This window comes from Pseudopodoces humilis, chromosome 8 (genome assembly GCF_049639895.1).
Source record: "Pseudopodoces humilis isolate 2021_Gansu_Grassland_sample_001 chromosome 8, ASM4963989v1, whole genome shotgun sequence".
Lineage (NCBI taxonomy): Eukaryota > Metazoa > Chordata > Aves > Passeriformes > Paridae > Pseudopodoces > Pseudopodoces humilis.
In genome coordinates this window covers 18,452,028-18,470,414 of record NC_142207.1, presented here as the reverse complement: position 1 = coordinate 18,470,414, position 18,387 = coordinate 18,452,028, and the positions used below count along the sequence as shown (strand labels likewise).

At 34.5% G+C, this 18,387-nt stretch overlaps 1 protein-coding gene across 5 annotated transcripts in view; it reads left to right on the top strand.

The window, feature by feature from the left end:
* LOC102110821 (sodium channel protein type 2 subunit alpha-like) overlaps nucleotides 1-18,387 on the top strand; it is a 138,927-nt gene that overhangs the window by 96,917 nt on the left and 23,623 nt on the right. For 2 of the 5 annotated variants that reach the window (XM_088059197.1, XM_088059195.1), the window contains exons 1-14: nucleotides 685-769; nucleotides 1,632-1,760; nucleotides 2,383-2,474; nucleotides 3,433-3,669; nucleotides 4,770-4,833; nucleotides 6,066-6,207; nucleotides 7,041-7,247; nucleotides 8,026-8,316; nucleotides 8,969-9,349; nucleotides 10,827-10,959; nucleotides 11,637-11,875; nucleotides 13,678-13,851; nucleotides 14,649-15,005; nucleotides 16,836-17,288. In XM_088059197.1, coding sequence (XP_087915323.1) covers nucleotides 699-769; nucleotides 1,632-1,760; nucleotides 2,383-2,474; nucleotides 3,433-3,669; nucleotides 4,770-4,833; nucleotides 6,066-6,207; nucleotides 7,041-7,247; nucleotides 8,026-8,316; nucleotides 8,969-9,349; nucleotides 10,827-10,959; nucleotides 11,637-11,875; nucleotides 13,678-13,851; nucleotides 14,649-15,005; nucleotides 16,836-17,288 — 2,970 coding nt within the window. In that variant the 5' untranslated portion in view covers nucleotides 685-698. Of the gene's footprint in view, nucleotides 1-679; nucleotides 770-1,631; nucleotides 1,761-2,191; nucleotides 2,284-2,382; nucleotides 2,475-3,432; nucleotides 3,670-4,769; nucleotides 4,834-6,065; nucleotides 6,208-7,040; nucleotides 7,248-8,025; nucleotides 8,317-8,968; nucleotides 9,350-10,826; nucleotides 10,960-11,636; nucleotides 11,876-13,677; nucleotides 13,852-14,648; nucleotides 15,006-16,835; nucleotides 17,289-18,387 lie in introns of those variants that run through there. The other 3 variants (XM_088059198.1, XM_088059196.1, XM_014249172.2) reach the window with 3 other exon arrangements.

Here is an 18,387-nt window from a genome sequence, read left to right as displayed (position 1 = left end):
CACTGGTGAGGTCACATCTCGGGTTCTGGGTGCCTCAGTTCAAGAAGGACTTTGAGGTGCTGGAATGTGTCCAGACAGCGGCAGCAAAGTTGGTGAAGGGTTTAGAAAGCGAGTCCTGTAGGGAGCAGCTGAGGCAGCTGGGGGTGTTTAGCCTGGATGAGGCTCAGAGTGACCTCATCACTCTCCACAACCTGCTGGAAGGAGAGTGTAGCCAGGTTGGGGCAGCTTCTTCTCCCAGGTAACCAGTGACAGGACAAGAAAAAATAGCCTCAAACTGCACCAATGCAAGTCCAGGTTGGATATCAGGAGGAATTCCTTCACAAAAAAGGTTGTCAAGCATTGGAATGGACTACCCAGGGAAGTGGTAGAGTCAATATCCCCGGAGGTGTTCAGGGAACGACTGGATGTGGCACATAGTGTCATGGTCTAATTGACAAGTGAAGAGTCAAAAGTTGGACTTGGTGACCTCAGTGGTCTTTTCCAACTTAAATGATTCTGCGATAGATGTATAACCATCATTCTTGTGAAATATATTTGCATTATTTATGACATTGCTAGTGATAGTAAATTGATTTGTATGGTATATGTTGGGAGTATTCTATGTCCTGGCCAAGTCCTCATATTTTGTGTTATGCAAATTTGGCTTTTAAAAGGGGTATATTCCTTAACTATGGTCAACATTGTTCAACAAGATCATTATGCTCACTATTCTGGCAAATTGTGTATTGATGACATGGAGGAATCTTCCAGAATGGGCAAAGAAAGTAGAGTAAGTATACTTAAATAAGCTAATGATTTTTAAGGTGCTTTAAAAATGAAAAACAAATAGAGAGCTAGACCATGCAGTTTTACTTATGTGTGCAATACCAGTATTTTCCTTTTTCCTACCCGGAGTTTGATCCTAGCTGCAACCCAAAGCAGCACAGTCCTGCAAACTCTGCAAAGGAGAGAAGCTGTGACATTGTTAATCTTTTTCTCTGAACAAAACGCTGATAAATACTTTTCCTCAGAATGTTCATACAAGCAACGTTTTCATTCTCCCTCTTCAGCTGTTCTTTATCATTAAAAAAAAGAAAAAAAAGAAAATTGTCATTCAACATAAAACTGCTGGCTTTTCAGTGTGGAAGATGCATTCTTTAGCCACTCTGAAACACCTTCATTTTGTGCAGCAAAATCCAATTATGGGACGCAGCCACTCTTTAAAGAAAATACCTTTGCTGAGGATTATTGTTTATCATTCTTAAGTCTACATGGTCAGCCATCAAGTACCTTTAGTAAATATTAGATTTCACTTACCCATGGACTTTATCTCTGATGTGGCAACCATGCTCAAATGTTATTTGAATGAAAATATTTTTTTGTGTTGTACATGATTATTATTATTAGTGCTGAAATTAAAAAATCTTATGTGCTAGAAACTGCAAAAATATTTTTCAGACAAAATAAAATGTATAATCTTATTACCTCACAAAAAAATGGTGGGGAAACAGTCATGCTTTATATGAGTTTATAACATAATTAGTGTATGCTGTTCAATGCATATACTAATTACTGGGTTTATTTTCCTGTATGCTCATGATTTATCACTGAGTAGCACAGCAATCTTTAACTTTTGCTGTGTTTCCTCATAGGTACACTTTCACTGGAATTTATACTTTTGAATTTCTAGTAAAAATCTTTGCAAGAGGCTTCTGTATAAACAATTTTACTTGCCTTCGTGACCCTTGGAACTGGCTTGATTTTGTTGTCATTTCCTTTGCGTAAGTATATAATATTTTTTTAAGTAAAATAACAGGAATTTTTTTGAACCTCTGATAGTTTGTTTGGCTTATATTAGTTCATATGAAATTGCAGCTGAATTGTGTTTCAAGTTTTTCCACTTGAATATTTTTCACTAGTGTAACACATAGCAGAATTAGTGGACTATTCCACAGTACAGAAGATAACACTCAACAATTAGTTTAAAATAGGATTTTAAAATCGAAAGCAGGTCTATAGGTTTCATTTTAAATTTGCAGTTAATGGAAAATCTTAAGGGTGAATTTCTTAGGGCAAGCTTAATTGAAACAGAATGCAAGTCTTTCATTTAAACTTCTTCCTCCAAAAATAAAACAGGATTTCAGGATTTCAAGTCCGGGTAAGTAGTATAATCTCTGCCTCAATTCTGAATAACTGTGATTTAATCCTACAGGTATATAACAGAATTTGTAAACCTAGGCAATCTTTCAGCTCTTCGAACTTTCAGAGTATTGAGAGCTTTGAAAACTATTTCTGTAATTCCAGGTAAGAAGTAACTGTGCAAAATAGTAGACACTCTACATCACCTCTGTTTAATTTTGTGTGTGCTGTCATTGTGTTTGTGTGTGGAATCCCTCACTACAGATATGTGACAGAGTTTGTGGACCTGGGCAATGTCTCAGCGTTGAGAACATTCAGAGTTCTCCGAGTTTTGAAAACAGTATCAGTCATTCCAGGTGAGAGCGAGGTTAAACACTGAGGCTGACTGAAACTGCATAGAAGCTGAACTTATGTTTTTAACAAAAACATCCAGGTTTTTGTCTTAATTTCAATTTAATTTCCTTTTCTAATTCTCTAAAACAGTCAGCCTCAGAGTTTAAGAGTCAGTTGCATGAAGAACTCATTTATTGTATATTCTTCCATTTAATGATGTCAAATTTTCTTTCCCATATTAAGGATAAAAATTACGGCTTTTTAATGTGAATGCTACATATCTACATTTGTGAAATAAATGTGGGATTGAAAATTTTAGTGTTTTGTAAAAGCTGAATCCCTGACAGAGGAATAAGATAATAATGAGTAGCATGGGACTGCATGGTGTAGTTATTAGCTTATGATGCCTATCTTCACCAAACCCCACTTCCAGCAAAAGACAATGCATTAGAATGTAGACATTAAAATTACTACTGAAATAAAATTGTGGTCTCTTTTTGTTTGCTGTTATAGAACCAAATGCTGTGTATTGGAATAGAATACTGGCAAAGGTTTGGAGCAAGAGGCATCAAAAAGAAAATAAAATTAACTATTTTCTTTAGATGTAGTGTACATGTATAGAGAGCATGAATTGAAAACTCCTGATGTGAAGAGCAGGTGCTTTGGAATGTATGCTATTCATTCCCATTCATATTTTCAAATTATTTTTCAGGGTTGAAACTTATTGTTAGCTTTTCCTTTGGAAAATGCTTTAAGACTTCTTTTGAAGCTTGCATGGTATTTAATAGTGTGTTGGAGATGCTTACATTGTATTTTAGCTTAGCTAAATATTTCTATAATAAATACAATATTATAATAAATATTATAATAAATAATATTTATTATATGATAATTATAATAAAACATCTAATATTTTATATTATAATAAAAATATAATTTTATAATTATAAATGTATAACAAAAATCTGCCTCTGTCTGCAGGCTTGAAGACTATTGTTGGAGCCTTAATTCAGTCTGTGAAGAAGCTCTCAGATGTAATGATCCTGACTGTATTTTGCCTGAGTGTATTTGCACTGATAGGACTTCAGCTGTTCATGGGCAACTTGAAGAATAAATGCCTGTTCTGGCCATCAGAAAATTCAACAGCTTTTGAGAAACATGTAGTTCCATACTTTAATGGTTCAGAATTTGACTGGGCAGCGTACATTAACGAAGAAAGTAAGAAATACTGTTGTAATTTGCTAACATTTTTTGTATGTAAACCATCACACAATCACAAGATAGCTGCTTTATACTTCAGAATAAAGATAAAAACCAATTAACTTGGATGGCAAAGAACAGGAATTTGTATATGTTACATCCCAAGCTCATGCTGACGTGACTGCTCTTTTCATTGACTGCACTTAGAAATGTATGTAGAGGCTTAGGTTAGTTTTAGAATCACAGAATCATGCAGGTTGGCCAGGATCTCCCCATTCCAGACCAACTGCTGCTCAGCTGCTGGTCTGGTTGGAGCAGATTGCTCAATCCCTTATTCCAGTCAAGTTCTTAGTATCTCTAAGGATTGAGGTGCCACAGCGTCTTCTGGGCAGCGTGTGGTAGCATTTGACCAGTCCCACAGAAACTTTTCCAAAGGCTACCACCTTATAATTAAAGGAACAATTCTGTAAAGTTGTTTATAGTACAGCACCTGTTAGAACACTGTAATTGGAACACCTGTCTTCTTTTTAAATGCTGCCTTCATGTTTTCCCAGGATGTGAAATAGTTACAGGATGTGCTAGTTAATGTTGCTCTGACTTCAAAACTGCCAGAAAGCCATTATACATGTTCCATTTTAAAGGAGATAGGCTTTGTCTGATTACATTCTACTTGCTGAATAAGAGGAGTTTTAAGTTTTGTATTTTCTTTTACCTATTTTGAAAGGATATTCACTGTGCAGTGTTGCAAGCAAAGAATATACAATTTATGTTCTAATTATTGTTCTAGGATTTCATTTTTGCAATGTTTTTATTTTGTTGCCCAGAGGGGTTGTGGGTGCCTCATCCCTGGAAGTGATCAAGGCCAGGTTGCATGGGGCCCCAATCTATTAAGTGGCAGTGCTTCCCATGGCAGGGGTTTTGGAAACAGATGATCTTTCAAGTCACTTCCAACCCAAGAAATACTGTGATTATGCCAGTATTTGAACCCACTGTTGGGAAAACAGAAATGAGAGATTATGAACATTCAAAACTGGATGACTTGAACATAGGTTCATCCCCACAAAAAAAATACAAACCCTCCTTTCATTCATAAATGTTGCTTCTTTTTTTTTCTTTAGGTCATTTCTATCTCCCAAAAGGAGCAATTGATTTTCTGCTTTGTGGCAATAGCTCAGATGCAGGGTAAGGTACACTAAAAATGATACACTATGTGTGTAAACAGAATGTAAAAAATATCGATCTAAACTTTAAAGAGCTAATTTAGTTACCTAACGTCACAGTCAATAATAATATGGTCTTGGTAGTAGTTAGACACTTGAATGAGTAAAAATGTTAAATGACAAAATACTTTGCTGGGAATTTGTTTTAAAAGCTCACATGTAACTAAAGGAGGCTAGACCTTGTGTTATCAATCACTTAAGAACATTCTTTATAATGGGTTCCCTGCCATTTCTCAACCCAAAAATAAGCATGGAGCACGGAGATTTATGACCACATTTAAGGAAGACATCTTTAGGCTTCCTCTTTCTGGCAGCTGCATGCATGGCAGTGTGTTGCTCTCTCTCTATGGCAATTTTTTGTAACAAAATCACGTAATTCTGTATGCTTATGAATTATCAGTCCATCCCTTGGTTTTGGTAGGTAATAGCTTTAAAACCCACATACTTAAAATATCTTTGTAAACATTTAACTTATATATGTAACTATGAGATAATTCTGTGTATGTGTATAAATGCACATCAAATAGACATACATGCATGGAAAGAAATCTATATAGTGTTTTTTGGAGAGGTTTTGGGGACAGGAGCCTCTTCTGTCCTAATTGAAACAGTGTCTTTATTATACTTGATATCAAGATTGCATCACCTACTCTCGAAACCAATATGAAAAATTTCACAAGATGAAAGTATCCCTGTGCTGATTATTTGGTTTTGACAAATTGGTAGAATTTCTTAGTTAGGCTCACAGATGTGAATAAGCCAAGAAATCTGGTATGCCAACCTCATTGACAGACATAGTTCAGCATAAAATATGTGTGCTGGCTTTTTCCTGCATGGAAGTATCCACCTATTGAAATCTCTGTGTTAAGTACATGTATTATTTTCATTGAAGAGATATCTGCACAGGTAATATCAAACAGTTCATAATAAACTTTATTTTGTTTAAAACTCTGAAAGGAGATAGGAGGAAATATTGTCATTACTAGTTTGCTTTCTCTGGATTATTCTTTAAAGAACAGACTTTTAATGTCATCACTAATTTTGAATTGTTTTAAGCCACAAATAGCAGCACCCTCCACAGACAATGCTTCATAAGAAGCTCAAGAAACAATAATTAAAAAAAAAAAAAGTGTTATGTGAAATTTGTGTGTGGATTGTTTTGCCTCTTTTCCTTTTCTTTTTTCCCTCTCCTAGTAAATGCCCAGAAGAGTTCATCTGTGTGAAAGCTGGTAAAAACCCCAACTATGGATATACTAGCTTTGACACATTCAGTTGGGCTTTCTTGTCACTGTTTCGACTGATGACACAGGACTATTGGGAAAATCTTTATCAGTTGGTGAGTGCATTTTAAAAATTGTCGTTAGTGTATTACTGGCTCCAAATCAATCATGGAAAGACCATTCTTATTTATATTACATACTATTGGTATTGTTAGCCATTAAAATTTATCAAAGGAAGCAAATTCAGTTACAAAAGTAAGCAGACATGTACACTTAGTACAGAATCTCACATGATTTCTGAAGAGGCACATGAGAGGTTTTTTGATCCTTAATTTAATTTTTACAGTGTATATTTCATTTTGTGCTTCGTGATATTTGCAAAAATACCAATATTGAGTTCAAATTGTAAAAAGACTTCATGACAGTAAAACCTGAACCTTAATTTCAGTACTCTTAATCCCATTTTTTATAACTCAGAATGCAGACTTGATATAAATTAACTTTCTTACAGTAGCTTTTCATTATGTGGGGTGTGTGTGTGTGTGAATGTGTTAATTATAATAAATACTATCTTCTAACTATCTAAGCAGTTGTGCCATTTTAAATTTATTTGGTTATTTCAACAGGAAAGCATGCTAATACATGGTAAGCATTCTAAGTCTCCAACCTGTGATATGTGACTTACATTAATAACTTTGATCCCACATACTTTTCAAGATTATTAGGCATTGAAGGAGGTTTGTGGCAAAGCAGCATGATCCTTAGGCATGTTTTTCACATACAAGAATGCCCTCTTTATTTTGATTACGTTGTAATTCAGAAAACTTGTATGATTTTACTACAGAAGGAAAACCAACTAAATATTAGTTTTGCACTTTTCAAAGTCATTAATGCTTATGAACTGATGCATTTCTTCAGCAGCTGGTTGATTTCTCTTCTCCTTCTATAGACACTACGAGCTGTTGGCAAATCATACATGATCTTTTTTGTTGTGGTGATTTTTCTGGGATCCTTCTATTTGATTAACTTGATTTTGGCTGTGGTTGCCATGGCCTATGAAGAACAAAACCAGGCAACTATTGTTGAAGCAGAGCAGAGGGAGGCAGACTTTAAGCTGAAGCTTGAACAACTGCAGAAGCAGCAAGAGGAAGCTCAGGTATTTTCTAGCAGGAGTCTGGGCCTTTGTGTGTTCCTTTGCATGCTATTTGTTAGAACCAATAATTACATTCACATACTAAAAAAAATCCATTCTTTACCGTACCTCTCAAATACTTTAGACTGCTTTTTGTATGCCTCTTTATTGCTTTTTAAATGTATAATGTCTAAAGTGTTAATGAATTTCTGAACAGAGAAAAAAGAGCAGTCTACAAATCAGAATAATAATTTTAAATAAATCTCTCTTATCTTGGATAGTATCTAGTAAACTGTCATGATGATTTTCCAAATTTTCATCATATAAATAATTTCAATACTTTCAAGCTCTGATTAGAGTGCAAAATATTTTAATCTTTAAATTTCTGATTAATTCTTGTTACTTGTGCGGCTATCAGATCAAAGACTGGAAGCAGCTTAAGGAAGCTACTTAAAATAAAAATTAGGATTAGTTTACTAAATTAATACAGACTGAAGTGTGACTCTGTTTAGCTCTTTTGTTTGCTATTGCATTCACTCTAATTAATGAATTATTAATGATAGAATATTTACTAAATAACTTTGTGGCTGTAGACATTGTGGGCTGACTCCATGATGGGGATGCAAAGTAGAACTCCATTTGAATTCTATTCATGCTACAGAATTTCATTTGTAGTTTTGCACAAATCCAACCACTTTGTTTACTAGAAGTAATTTGATAGAAATCTTAGGAACAAGGGCTGTATACTTCTTTAAAAATGGTGTGATTTATAAAGCATCTTGTTAAATAATTGCTGTGGCAGGCAATAGCAGTGGCTGTAGCAGAGATGACAGAGTACAGCTGTGAAAGTGGGAATGCTGCACCCTCAGATAGTTCTTCCGATACATCCAAGCTTAGTTCAAAAAGTGCCAAAGAAAGGAGAAATAGAAGGAAGAAGAGAAGGCAGAGAGAGCTCTCTGGAGAAGAGGATGACATGAAGAATGAAAATCTTCCAAAATCTGAATCAGATGGCAGTATCAAAAGGACAGGTTTCCGTTTATCTTTTGATGGAAACAGACTAACTTATGGGAAGCCGTTTACATCGCCCCACCAGGTACTGTGACTAATGAAATTGTCATTTTTGGAATTTCTGGGATTACTGTTATAGCAAACAAACTTCACTGCAACTTTGCGATGTAAGGCAACAAAACAAAAGGAAAAATAGTGTAGCATTCTCTTAAATACCAACTTACTGTTGGTGTTGTTTTCTAGAGTGTACCTTAAAAATGTGTTTTGTTTTCTGTCATTTTATTATTTAGGACTTTAACATCCACAGCAGCACTGCATTTTCCTAGTTAATCTGAAATAGAAATGCCTTAATTCATAAATGGAAAATTTAAGTATAATGTATGAATTTAGAAGACTAAAGGTATTGATATATTTTAACGTAATGCATGATCTATGTGGATCATTGAAGTTTATGGAAGTCTTGGTTTTGCTCTTCAAAGCAAAGATAAAAATGACTATGGCCTTATACATGTATTTTTTTTTTTCTCTCAGTTATAGTTTTAAGTACACTGCAAATTTACCCATTCAGTTGGCTTTCATCTGTAATGCATCGTTGAGATCAGCCTGAGGCAGTGTATTAAAGATAACACTGAAAAATTCCTGGGCAATATAAATTACTATTGTTTTTCTTATATATAGATATGCATTTTGTATACGTATAATCTTCAGATTGTAATTTTTTTATGTTTCCTTTGCAGTCTTTGCTGAGTGTTCATGGCACCCTGTTTTCTCCCAGACCTAGCAGCAGAACAAGTATTTTCAGTTTTAGAGACTATGGAAGAGAGCGAGGATCTGAAAATGACTTTGCTGACGATGAGCACAGCACGTTTGAGGATAATTCGAGCAGAAGGGGTTCTCTGTTTGTGCCGCGCAGGCACGGCGAGCGGCGCAACAGTAACATCAGCCAGACCAGTAGGTCATCAAAGAGGCTCACAGTCCTCCCAGTGAATGGGAAGATGCACAGCACCGTGGATTGCAATGGGGTGGTTTCCTTGGTGGATGGACCACCAGGTCTGTCGTCTCCTACTGGACAACTTCTGCCAGAGGTGATAATACATAAAGCAGCAGCTGATGGGAATGTAAGGAAGTAGTAAATTATTCCAGGTTTCATGGCCTTTCTTAATTGCATAGACAATGTTTCAATGAAATTTTTGCTTTGAAAATGGATGGGGAGTTGTGAATGCTTTTTCAGATCCTACTGTAATGAAATGGGTTTGAAGTGATTCAGTCAAAAGTGAGATGCTGAAGCATGAAAGAGAACAAAGTAGTAAATTTTTATATACCTGCAAAGCAAGGATATGCATACATCTGCTTAATTAATCAGATTAGTAATGTTCCATTGCTAAATCTGTTTTAGAGTCCAGAATAGGATGTTCAGCGTGAAGCTTCCTGTACATTATTATATTATTTTTTTTTCTCTTTATGGTTTTAACCTCCTTTTAAAGTGTATTTTCCAATTATCTGTCAGTAATAATGGTGTTTCTGCTTTTCTTCCTTCTTCATACATTTGACACTGAAAATGTAGCATAGTCTTTCAAGATTATGTTGTCATTTTAAAAATTCTGAAAGAATTCTTTCCTCCTGGGTTTCAAAGACTACCTGAGTTGCTGACTGCCCAGGATCAGGGTATAATTCAGCAAAAAAAAAAGCCCCAAACAAACAAAACATTTTAATTCTGCTCTGTTTTTCCTTTTCCCACAGTCTGCTTTAGGAACGGAGCAGACACATCTGCATGTTTTTTCCTAAAAATGTTATTTTACTGAAACAGAAATTTCTATATGGGTTACAGTATCTGAAAGTACATCAGCCAGCTTCCTTGCAGTTATCAGCCAGCTGCCTTGCAGTTATAGTCTTCTTGCATTTTATTATACTCTTATTTTCATGCATTTATTTAATGTACTGAAAAAAAATCTATCATTATGCATTCAAAACTACTTCATAGCAGAGGAACTCAATACTATAGTTATAACACAGCTTTCGTTTTTAAAAATAAAATCATGTAAAACAAGTATTCATTTTTGGGATCAATTAAGTCAGACCTATGCTGTTTCTTCAGTTGAAATTCATAAAATAAATCAGAGTTGGTAGCAATTAAGTTTTGAAAATATAATTTAAATAAGTTTTGGGTATAGAGATCGAAACTAATCTTTAAAATTTACTTTCATGGAATAGTGTTGGTGCAGAATCTTCTTACCACTAATCACTTGTTAGAGGTACCTTGTGAATGAACTAGTTTAGAATGGAAATATTGGTAGAGAAAGTATGGAACTGGGAACTGGGAAATTTTTTTTACACAAGTTCTGCAGGTCTTGCTTTCTTTTCTTGGCTGTAGTCCCCTCCAAAATTTCTTGGTATCTAAAGTGGAGTAATGTTATTTGAGTATAATGCAATGGAAATATGGGAATAAGTATCCAAATGTTTTGTTAATGTTTTATAAGTATGAATAGTATTAGGAAGTATATAATGAAAATTATAATTTAAAAAGTATCATGGTATTTCTAAAGTTGAATTTAATTTACAAAACTTTTTTTTTTTTTCTTCTTTTTTTCTTTATAGAGCACTACCACAGAAATAGAAATAAAAAACAGACGTACCAGTTCATATCAAATACCAGTGGAGTTGCTGGAGGATCCCGATTTAAGGGAAAGGGCCATGAGTCTAGCAGATGTTATCACAAATAGAATGGAAGGTGTGTTATAACTAGATACTTGAACTTTCTTGACATAGACTTGCTTAAAGGTATTATATCACAATGCAAATACAGAAGAGAAAAAATATGTAGCCGTTGCAAATACATAAACTGAATAACAGGAAAAAAATGCATGTACATAGTGCAAAAAGAAAGGAAGGAATCTAATAAGCAGGCTGATGTAAAAAAACTCATTCTAATTATTCTAATGTAATGTGTATGTGGTTTATGCTAGTTATTCATGCTTAGCAATACAGTTATTGGAAGAAATAGCAATACAGTTATTGGAAGAAATGCCTTGTGATACATTTTCCACTAACTATATCATAAAAATATTAGAGACAATTAAAGGCCAGGCTTTAGTTAATAGGAGAAGAAAATTTGTGCTAGGATTCCTTGGAACACTGGAATGACTACTAATGAAATTAATGAAAAAAGTTTAAATAATTTTCAAAACCCTATTCATGCTAAAATTGATGTCATTTTTATCTGAAAATAAGTACTTTGACACTTAAGAGGACTTTAGAGTAAAGTTTTACTGAAAAAAGATCAGGTTCTTGGTTCCACCAAGTGTCCGTAGTGGTTCCAGGTATAAAGATTCAAACCTGGAAAAGCAGATAAAAATTATCTTCACTTTCTCCAAAACTTGTTGACTATAAATTTCTCTTTTTCTCCAGAACTTCAAGGATCCAGACAAAAATGTCCACCTTGTTGGGATAAGTTTGCCCACACTTTCTTAATTTGGGAGTGCTGCAAGCCCTGGTTAAAAATAAAGAGTGCAGTTGAATTTATTGTAATGGATCCACTAGTTGATCTGGCTATCACTGTTTGCATAGTTATAAACACACTATTTATGGCCATGGAACATTATCCAATGACTGACCATTTTTACACTGTACTTACAGTAGGAAATCTGGTAAGTCCTTCAATCTATAGAATTTTATACAGTTGGAACCTGGTTTCTCTTTGGAATAAAATTGTTTTTATTATTTTTATTGTCATCCCATAAAATGAATGTTAAAGGTTTAATTGAACTAAAAATAGTCTAAAAATACCTTTTGGAATATGCTGTGTATAAGAATATTTGAGAGATGTTCTGTCATACAGTTTGATTTCTGTATTACAACTTCTTCAATAGAGTTTCCAAAAGCCAGAGTTTGAATTACATGAAACTGGAAGAAATCTGACATGCTTTTGTTAATTATTACAAAAATAAGTAGGAGCCAAATTAGATCCTTTTTAGCATAAGGTACATTGTTAACACAAAAAGAGCTGAATGCTATTTTTGATTATTATTTTTCACTGCTATTTCTGTGTGTTGATTTTGTATTTCCTCGAAAACCACTTATTTGATTGGACCATGACAATGGCAAACAATGTGCAGCTTATTCTGAGTATCTGTTGATACAGCTGTATTTTTCTCCTCAGTGGATACAGTCTGTGGGTCAGGTTTGGTGAGGTAGCTCTGTTTGGTTTATAACACCAATAATAGAGATATATTATACTTCCTAACCTATGCTTATTCTAAGTGGTTATTCTGGTGATTAAGATGTAGAAAAATAACAAAACATTTTAGTTATTGGGATATGTGAAATTCTTATATATATTAGTAACATACAGACTTACATACAGAGTTAATGTATCAACATTTAGATTTTATACTAATATTTTTAGCCAACACAGATATAGTTCAGTGTTCTCACCTTATTCTGGAATTAGAGATAATTATCTGTGGAAGATAAACATCTCATGTTGTTGTTTAAAATATATGCAGGATGTTTTTGAGGAAAGCCTAGGGAAGACAAATAGATAAGGGTCAATAGCTGCTTCAGAGGGCTGTCTTGTGATCATTTCTGTAAGTTTAACCCAGCAAGCTCCCATTTCTACCTTTCCTACATAATGGAGTTATTTAGTATGTGTGAGTATGTGTTCCTTCATACCAAGGATTGGTGTGTGCTCCTAGTCAGCCAATATGCCACTGTGACACTGGTATAGCTTCAGCAGTTGCTTTCTTCCTTTCTGGACTCTGTAGCTCTACATTTTAAAGACTATAAAATGGTCCAGATTTTTCTTGAACTTTTTTTTCATCTTCCTTATAAAAGAGAGTAATTGATGTAGTTTTATAGATACTGGTGATCATACATCTACAGCAAATACAATGAATTTCAGAGGTGTTGTTTGTCTTCTGCTTCAGAAGTTATCAGAGGCATTCAGTCAGAAAGGAGTTTTATTTCAAACACAAACCTTGGCACCGCTGACTTCTTTTGGCAGTTAGAGAAGATAAGCTTACTTGTGAGCTCTCATATAGACTTCATTAGTCAATAGTACATCACTCCAATTTATGACCAATTAATGTTTTCCCACACACCTTTCTTAAAGCAGCTTCCATTCTGACAACAGTGGATGTATTATCTTGCTGGGGAAAGTTCCTTTAACTAGATGGATGGCAGATGTAAGGATCGAACTGGACGCCTGTTAGGAACAGCTTATTCTTCAGTAGACACTAAATGTATCTTAGCTTTAACTGATGCCACATGTATGCTACAGCTCATTTTAATGTTGCCACTTACCTTCTCTGTGGGGTTCAGCTTGTGATAATTTTACTTAGTGACATCCTGCTGTAAGAGGGATGTTACTTCTTACTTAAGTCGTTCCTTATCTGCTGGTTCAACTTCTTCATATTCATCCATAAAGTAACAATAACATTTTCCTCTTCAGGTTTTTACTGGAATTTTTGCAGCAGAAATGGTTCTCAAGATAATTGCCATGCATCCTTTTAATTATTTCCAAGTTGGCTGGAATATTTTTGATAGTTTTATAGTTATTCTTAGTTTGGTGGAGCTTTTTTTGTCAAACGTGGATGGATTATCCGTTCTCCGATCATTCAGATTGGTAAATAATATGTCTGCATTAATTAATGAATGATGTTTGTATTTCAATTCTATTCATATAAATAAGACACCTTTTATCATTAGATATACTTTTTAGTAAGTGACACAGGATATCTCTGCAGGCATGTTTTAAAAACTATTTATCATTAAATACTACATGCCATTTTATTGTTCAGAAGCAAATATTCTTTCAAGAGAAAGAGCTGTAATTTTATTGTAATTGTTTAAACATAAATGGATAAAGCTCAGTGAAATGTACAATTTTTTTAGTGTATATTGAGAAGCAGAAAACATTTGTAGTCTTGTTGATTTTCATATCTGGAAATAGCAAGAAAGCTAGAGGTATTCTTTTTAAATGTAGGAATCATAAAATTAATGGGTTTAATAAATTTTAAGAAGATTGATTTTTCTTTTCCCCTTAGCAAAAAAAAGGATCTTTATTTTATTAAAAAAATACTTTTATTTTAATTTGTTTCTATATGAATGTCCAAGGTGTATAACATGTTCAGAATCCACTGTCTGAACAAATACAACCAGTGTGCTGTTTCTTTCATGTGGAAAAGAATAATGTGCTAAAAAATTCAAAAACAAACAAACAGTAAAAAAATAAAAAAGTCTAAAATTTACTATATTTTAAAAGTGTGGGTTTCATGAAACACTATGAAATTTATGTTTGCTGGAATCACATTGAAGTTTCTTCCTTTTGCTGTTGCTGAGTGTCACTTGTTTGTATTATGCTGTCGTCTCTATAGCACTTTTGTAATTACAGCAAGTAATGCCTGTATATTTTTTTTCCAGTTACGAGTCTTCAAACTGGCAAAATCTTGGCCAACCCTAAATATGCTGATTAAGATTATTGGCAACTCCGTGGGAGCTCTGGGGAATCTGACCCTGGTGCTGGCCATCATTGTGTTCATTTTCGCTGTGGTTGGGATGCAGCTGTTTGGGAAAAGCTACAAGGAATGCGTCTGCAAGATCTCCAGTGACTGTGAACTTCCTCGCTGGCACATGCATGACTTTTTCCACTCTTTCCTGATTGTATTCCGAGTGCTGTGTGGAGAATGGATAGAAACAATGTGGGACTGCATGGAGGTTGCTGGCCAAACCATGTGCCTTATTGTCTTCATGATGGTCATGGTGATTGGAAACCTAGTGGTATGTAGCCAAAATAATTTTACAATTAATTTAGAATATAAAAGGTAAGAGAACCAGTACTTAATTTTAAAAGTATTATTAAATGTAATTTTTAAATATGATTTTTATTGTTTTGGATTTGTTATGAGTATGGGTTTTGAAATGGACTTTTCTGTTTGTTAGATTTCTGATCTCATCTAGAGTCCTCAGCTTGGAGGCTGACCCCTCTCAGGGTCTGGAGTGCAGTTCAGAGGATGTGGCTGAGAGCACGCAGTACTGGGTGTTCAGGGTATTGTGGACTACTCCTGGTTTTCTCCTAGAGAGGGAGAGAAGAGCAAAGGCACCTGCAGTGTTAGACTTCCAGGGCAGAAGTTTCCTATTTGAAGAATAGGATATAGCAGGACCTTTTCTCCCTAACCAATTTAGTCATTGCTTCCAGTCACACATAGGCTGGTTATTAGGCCTTTCTTTTAAACGTTTTCTGATCTATTCTGTCTAAATGACTGCTACTGCATTCTTAAGACTCTGAAATGTATGCCATTTTGGGACCTGTTTGCTGCATAGCCAGCATTTTAAACAAATGGAGTGAGGAAACTTGAATTAGAAGGAAGTTGTTATGCAGAAAAAAATCCAGATTCATTTACTTAAGGTTTTTTTTTTACTTCTTCACTTTTTTGCTTCCAATTCCATAAGTGCTTTCTGCAGATACATCTAACATGGCCTGTATTATATCCGTTTTTTTCTTTTTCAGAGGAAAACATCAGATTGACACTAGTTTGTATGAGTATACATTTCTCTTTATAAATGTTTTGTATTTTTTAACTCACCAGTATTTAAGACATTAATTGCTCTGCCTGTTACTCTGCTTTTCTCATTTTCTCTGTTATTCTACATCTCTGCTTTAAACAACTGTTAGTAGCAGAAGAGATTTTAAATTAGCCATCCTGGAAACATTCTTTAGGAATAAAATTTATGAGAGGATAATAAGGTAAGAGTCTTTAAACCAACCTAGCACTGCTTCTAGTTGCACAGCCACTTGCTTCAGGATTTTCTATAAATCTACTGTCTTACAGTGAAGAGAACTGTGAAGTTGTTTGATTGAACTCCATAAGTAGTTTTCTAAACCAGAAGATTGAACTTTGTGGAATGAAGTAGCCACCTATATGAATATTTCCACAGTGTTTACTACATTCTGATTTTATTCCATAGCTCTAGGAAAACTTACATAAGCAGACATCCCTGCTGTATGTTCAGGACTGTTTTATCCATTTGTCTTTTTGTGTTCCCAACACGTCTTATCTTCCAAGCTGATGGAAGAGCTGGTTTGAAGATTTTAAGAGCTGGTACTCTGCTGCTTTGGTATTTGAGTTCCTGGTAACCTCTGGGCTTTTATAATTGATATACATTCTATGTTTTGTCTTGCTGTGGGAAAAGGATGACTTGGGGGCTAAAAGACAGGGTGCATTCCTTATTTTTTAAGTCATATACAAAAAAAATAATCATGTGGGTTTGGACCAGCACATAGAAAATTTGTTTTCTGCACAGAGTGCTGCAATTTGCCAGGAAAAATAAACATGTTAAATCTGTTCAGACAGTACTGAAGAATCATTAATTTTTGACCTTCTACAAATAATAAGCATTGTAAGGCCACAAAATCCCCTCTGTTGAAGTATAGGGAAGGTATTGTGCTTAAATTGCGTTTGTGTTTCATTTTCTGTGTGCTTTCAGAATCATATACTGTAAATAAAAACACAAAGCTTGTGTTCATAATGGGTTCATAAGAAGCATGTGAATGAAAAATGAAAGAAAATCAGCTCTGTTGTCTTTGTTTCTTTTTTTTTTTTTAATTAGGTATTGAATCTTTTTCTGGCCTTGCTGCTGAGTTCATTTAGTTCAGACAACCTTACTGCCACAGAAGATGATAATGAAATGAACAACTTGCAGATTGCTGTTGCAAGAATTCAGAAGGGAATAGATTATGTGAAGAAGAGAGCAGGTGAATGTGTCCGAAAGTCTTGTTTTGGAAAACAAGCTGCTGTAAATCAAAGAACAGCAACAGATCAGTTGAATGATGAAAGAAACCTTTGCATTTCCAACTGTACTGTCACTGAACTAAGGATAGATATGAATTATGGCAAAAATGAAAATGGAATGGCCACTGTTATAGGTGGCACTGATTATACATCATTCATAAACAACCCAAGCCTTACTGTCACAGTACCAATAGCTGTTGGAGAGTCTGATTTTGAACATCTGAATACAGAAGAGTTTAGCAGTGACTCAGATTTGGATGAAAGCAAGGAGGTAAAATTTAAATATTTTATATTTTGGATGAATGAATTATACCAACTGTGTTGTTTCATAGTGTAATTCTTCCATCTTAGAAATGCAAAGCAATTGTAACTCAAGATTCTTGAATTGTACAGAGAATGAATAATCTGAATTGGGAAAGTGGAGTTCAAGAGAGTAGGAAATACTGGAAGAACTGTATAAATTTATGTGAACCCATTTATAAAGATGTTTGAAAAGCAAACTTTGCCAAATTATTAGTTGAATAGAGAAATTACTATATATGTACAGAATAAACAGTGTCAAAAGATTGTTTTTTCTAATAATTGTAATGTTTCTGTGAACTACAAATGTAATTAAACTGCTATTTAAAAATATTAGAGAAGATATTAATAAAGAATATTACTACTCTTTAAGGAAAATCAGCATTACTTTTACTGGATAAACTTAAAAGAGGTGCTGACTCAGGCTAATGAAAGAGTAATAACTTTTTTCATGTTCTGAAATCAGAATGATGAGAGAAAGCCAAGGGACCAATGTTTGTATTATAAGGTAAATGTATCAACAAAAAACTCAAGAAAAAAATAGAACTACTGAAAGAAAAATACTGATTTCTTACTTGTTTTTGGGAGTTTTAAACCAGTCACTTCTAAGACAACTACCTGATTTTAAACTGGATCAGCTCTAGGACTGTAATCATTTGTCAGAAGCTTCAGTCTGAGGGGAAAAGCAAAACAATGGATTTCAGAAGGATTTCGAAAGACACTAAAATTCAGATTTCAATCTGTGGCTCGAGCAGACTGTGTCTGGTATCACCCACTCTGGCACCTGAAGACACGAGGACATAAATAGGATATCGTCGCTTGTGCACACAGCAGTATTCCAGTCTGGATTGCTTTGTCTGGTTGATTTTGGTTTTCAGGGTTCTTTTTGTGTGTGATTGGTTTTTGGGCATTCAGTTGATGAGTCGGAGACATTTTTGACTGGTTTTGAGCTTTCTAGGTTTCCAGGTGTTTTGTTTTGAACTGGCCATTAATTTGCCAGTATTACTTCCAAATTTTAGAAAATAGGCTTGTTCCAGCGAAGTGTAGTGAAATTAAATTTAGAAAGGTAT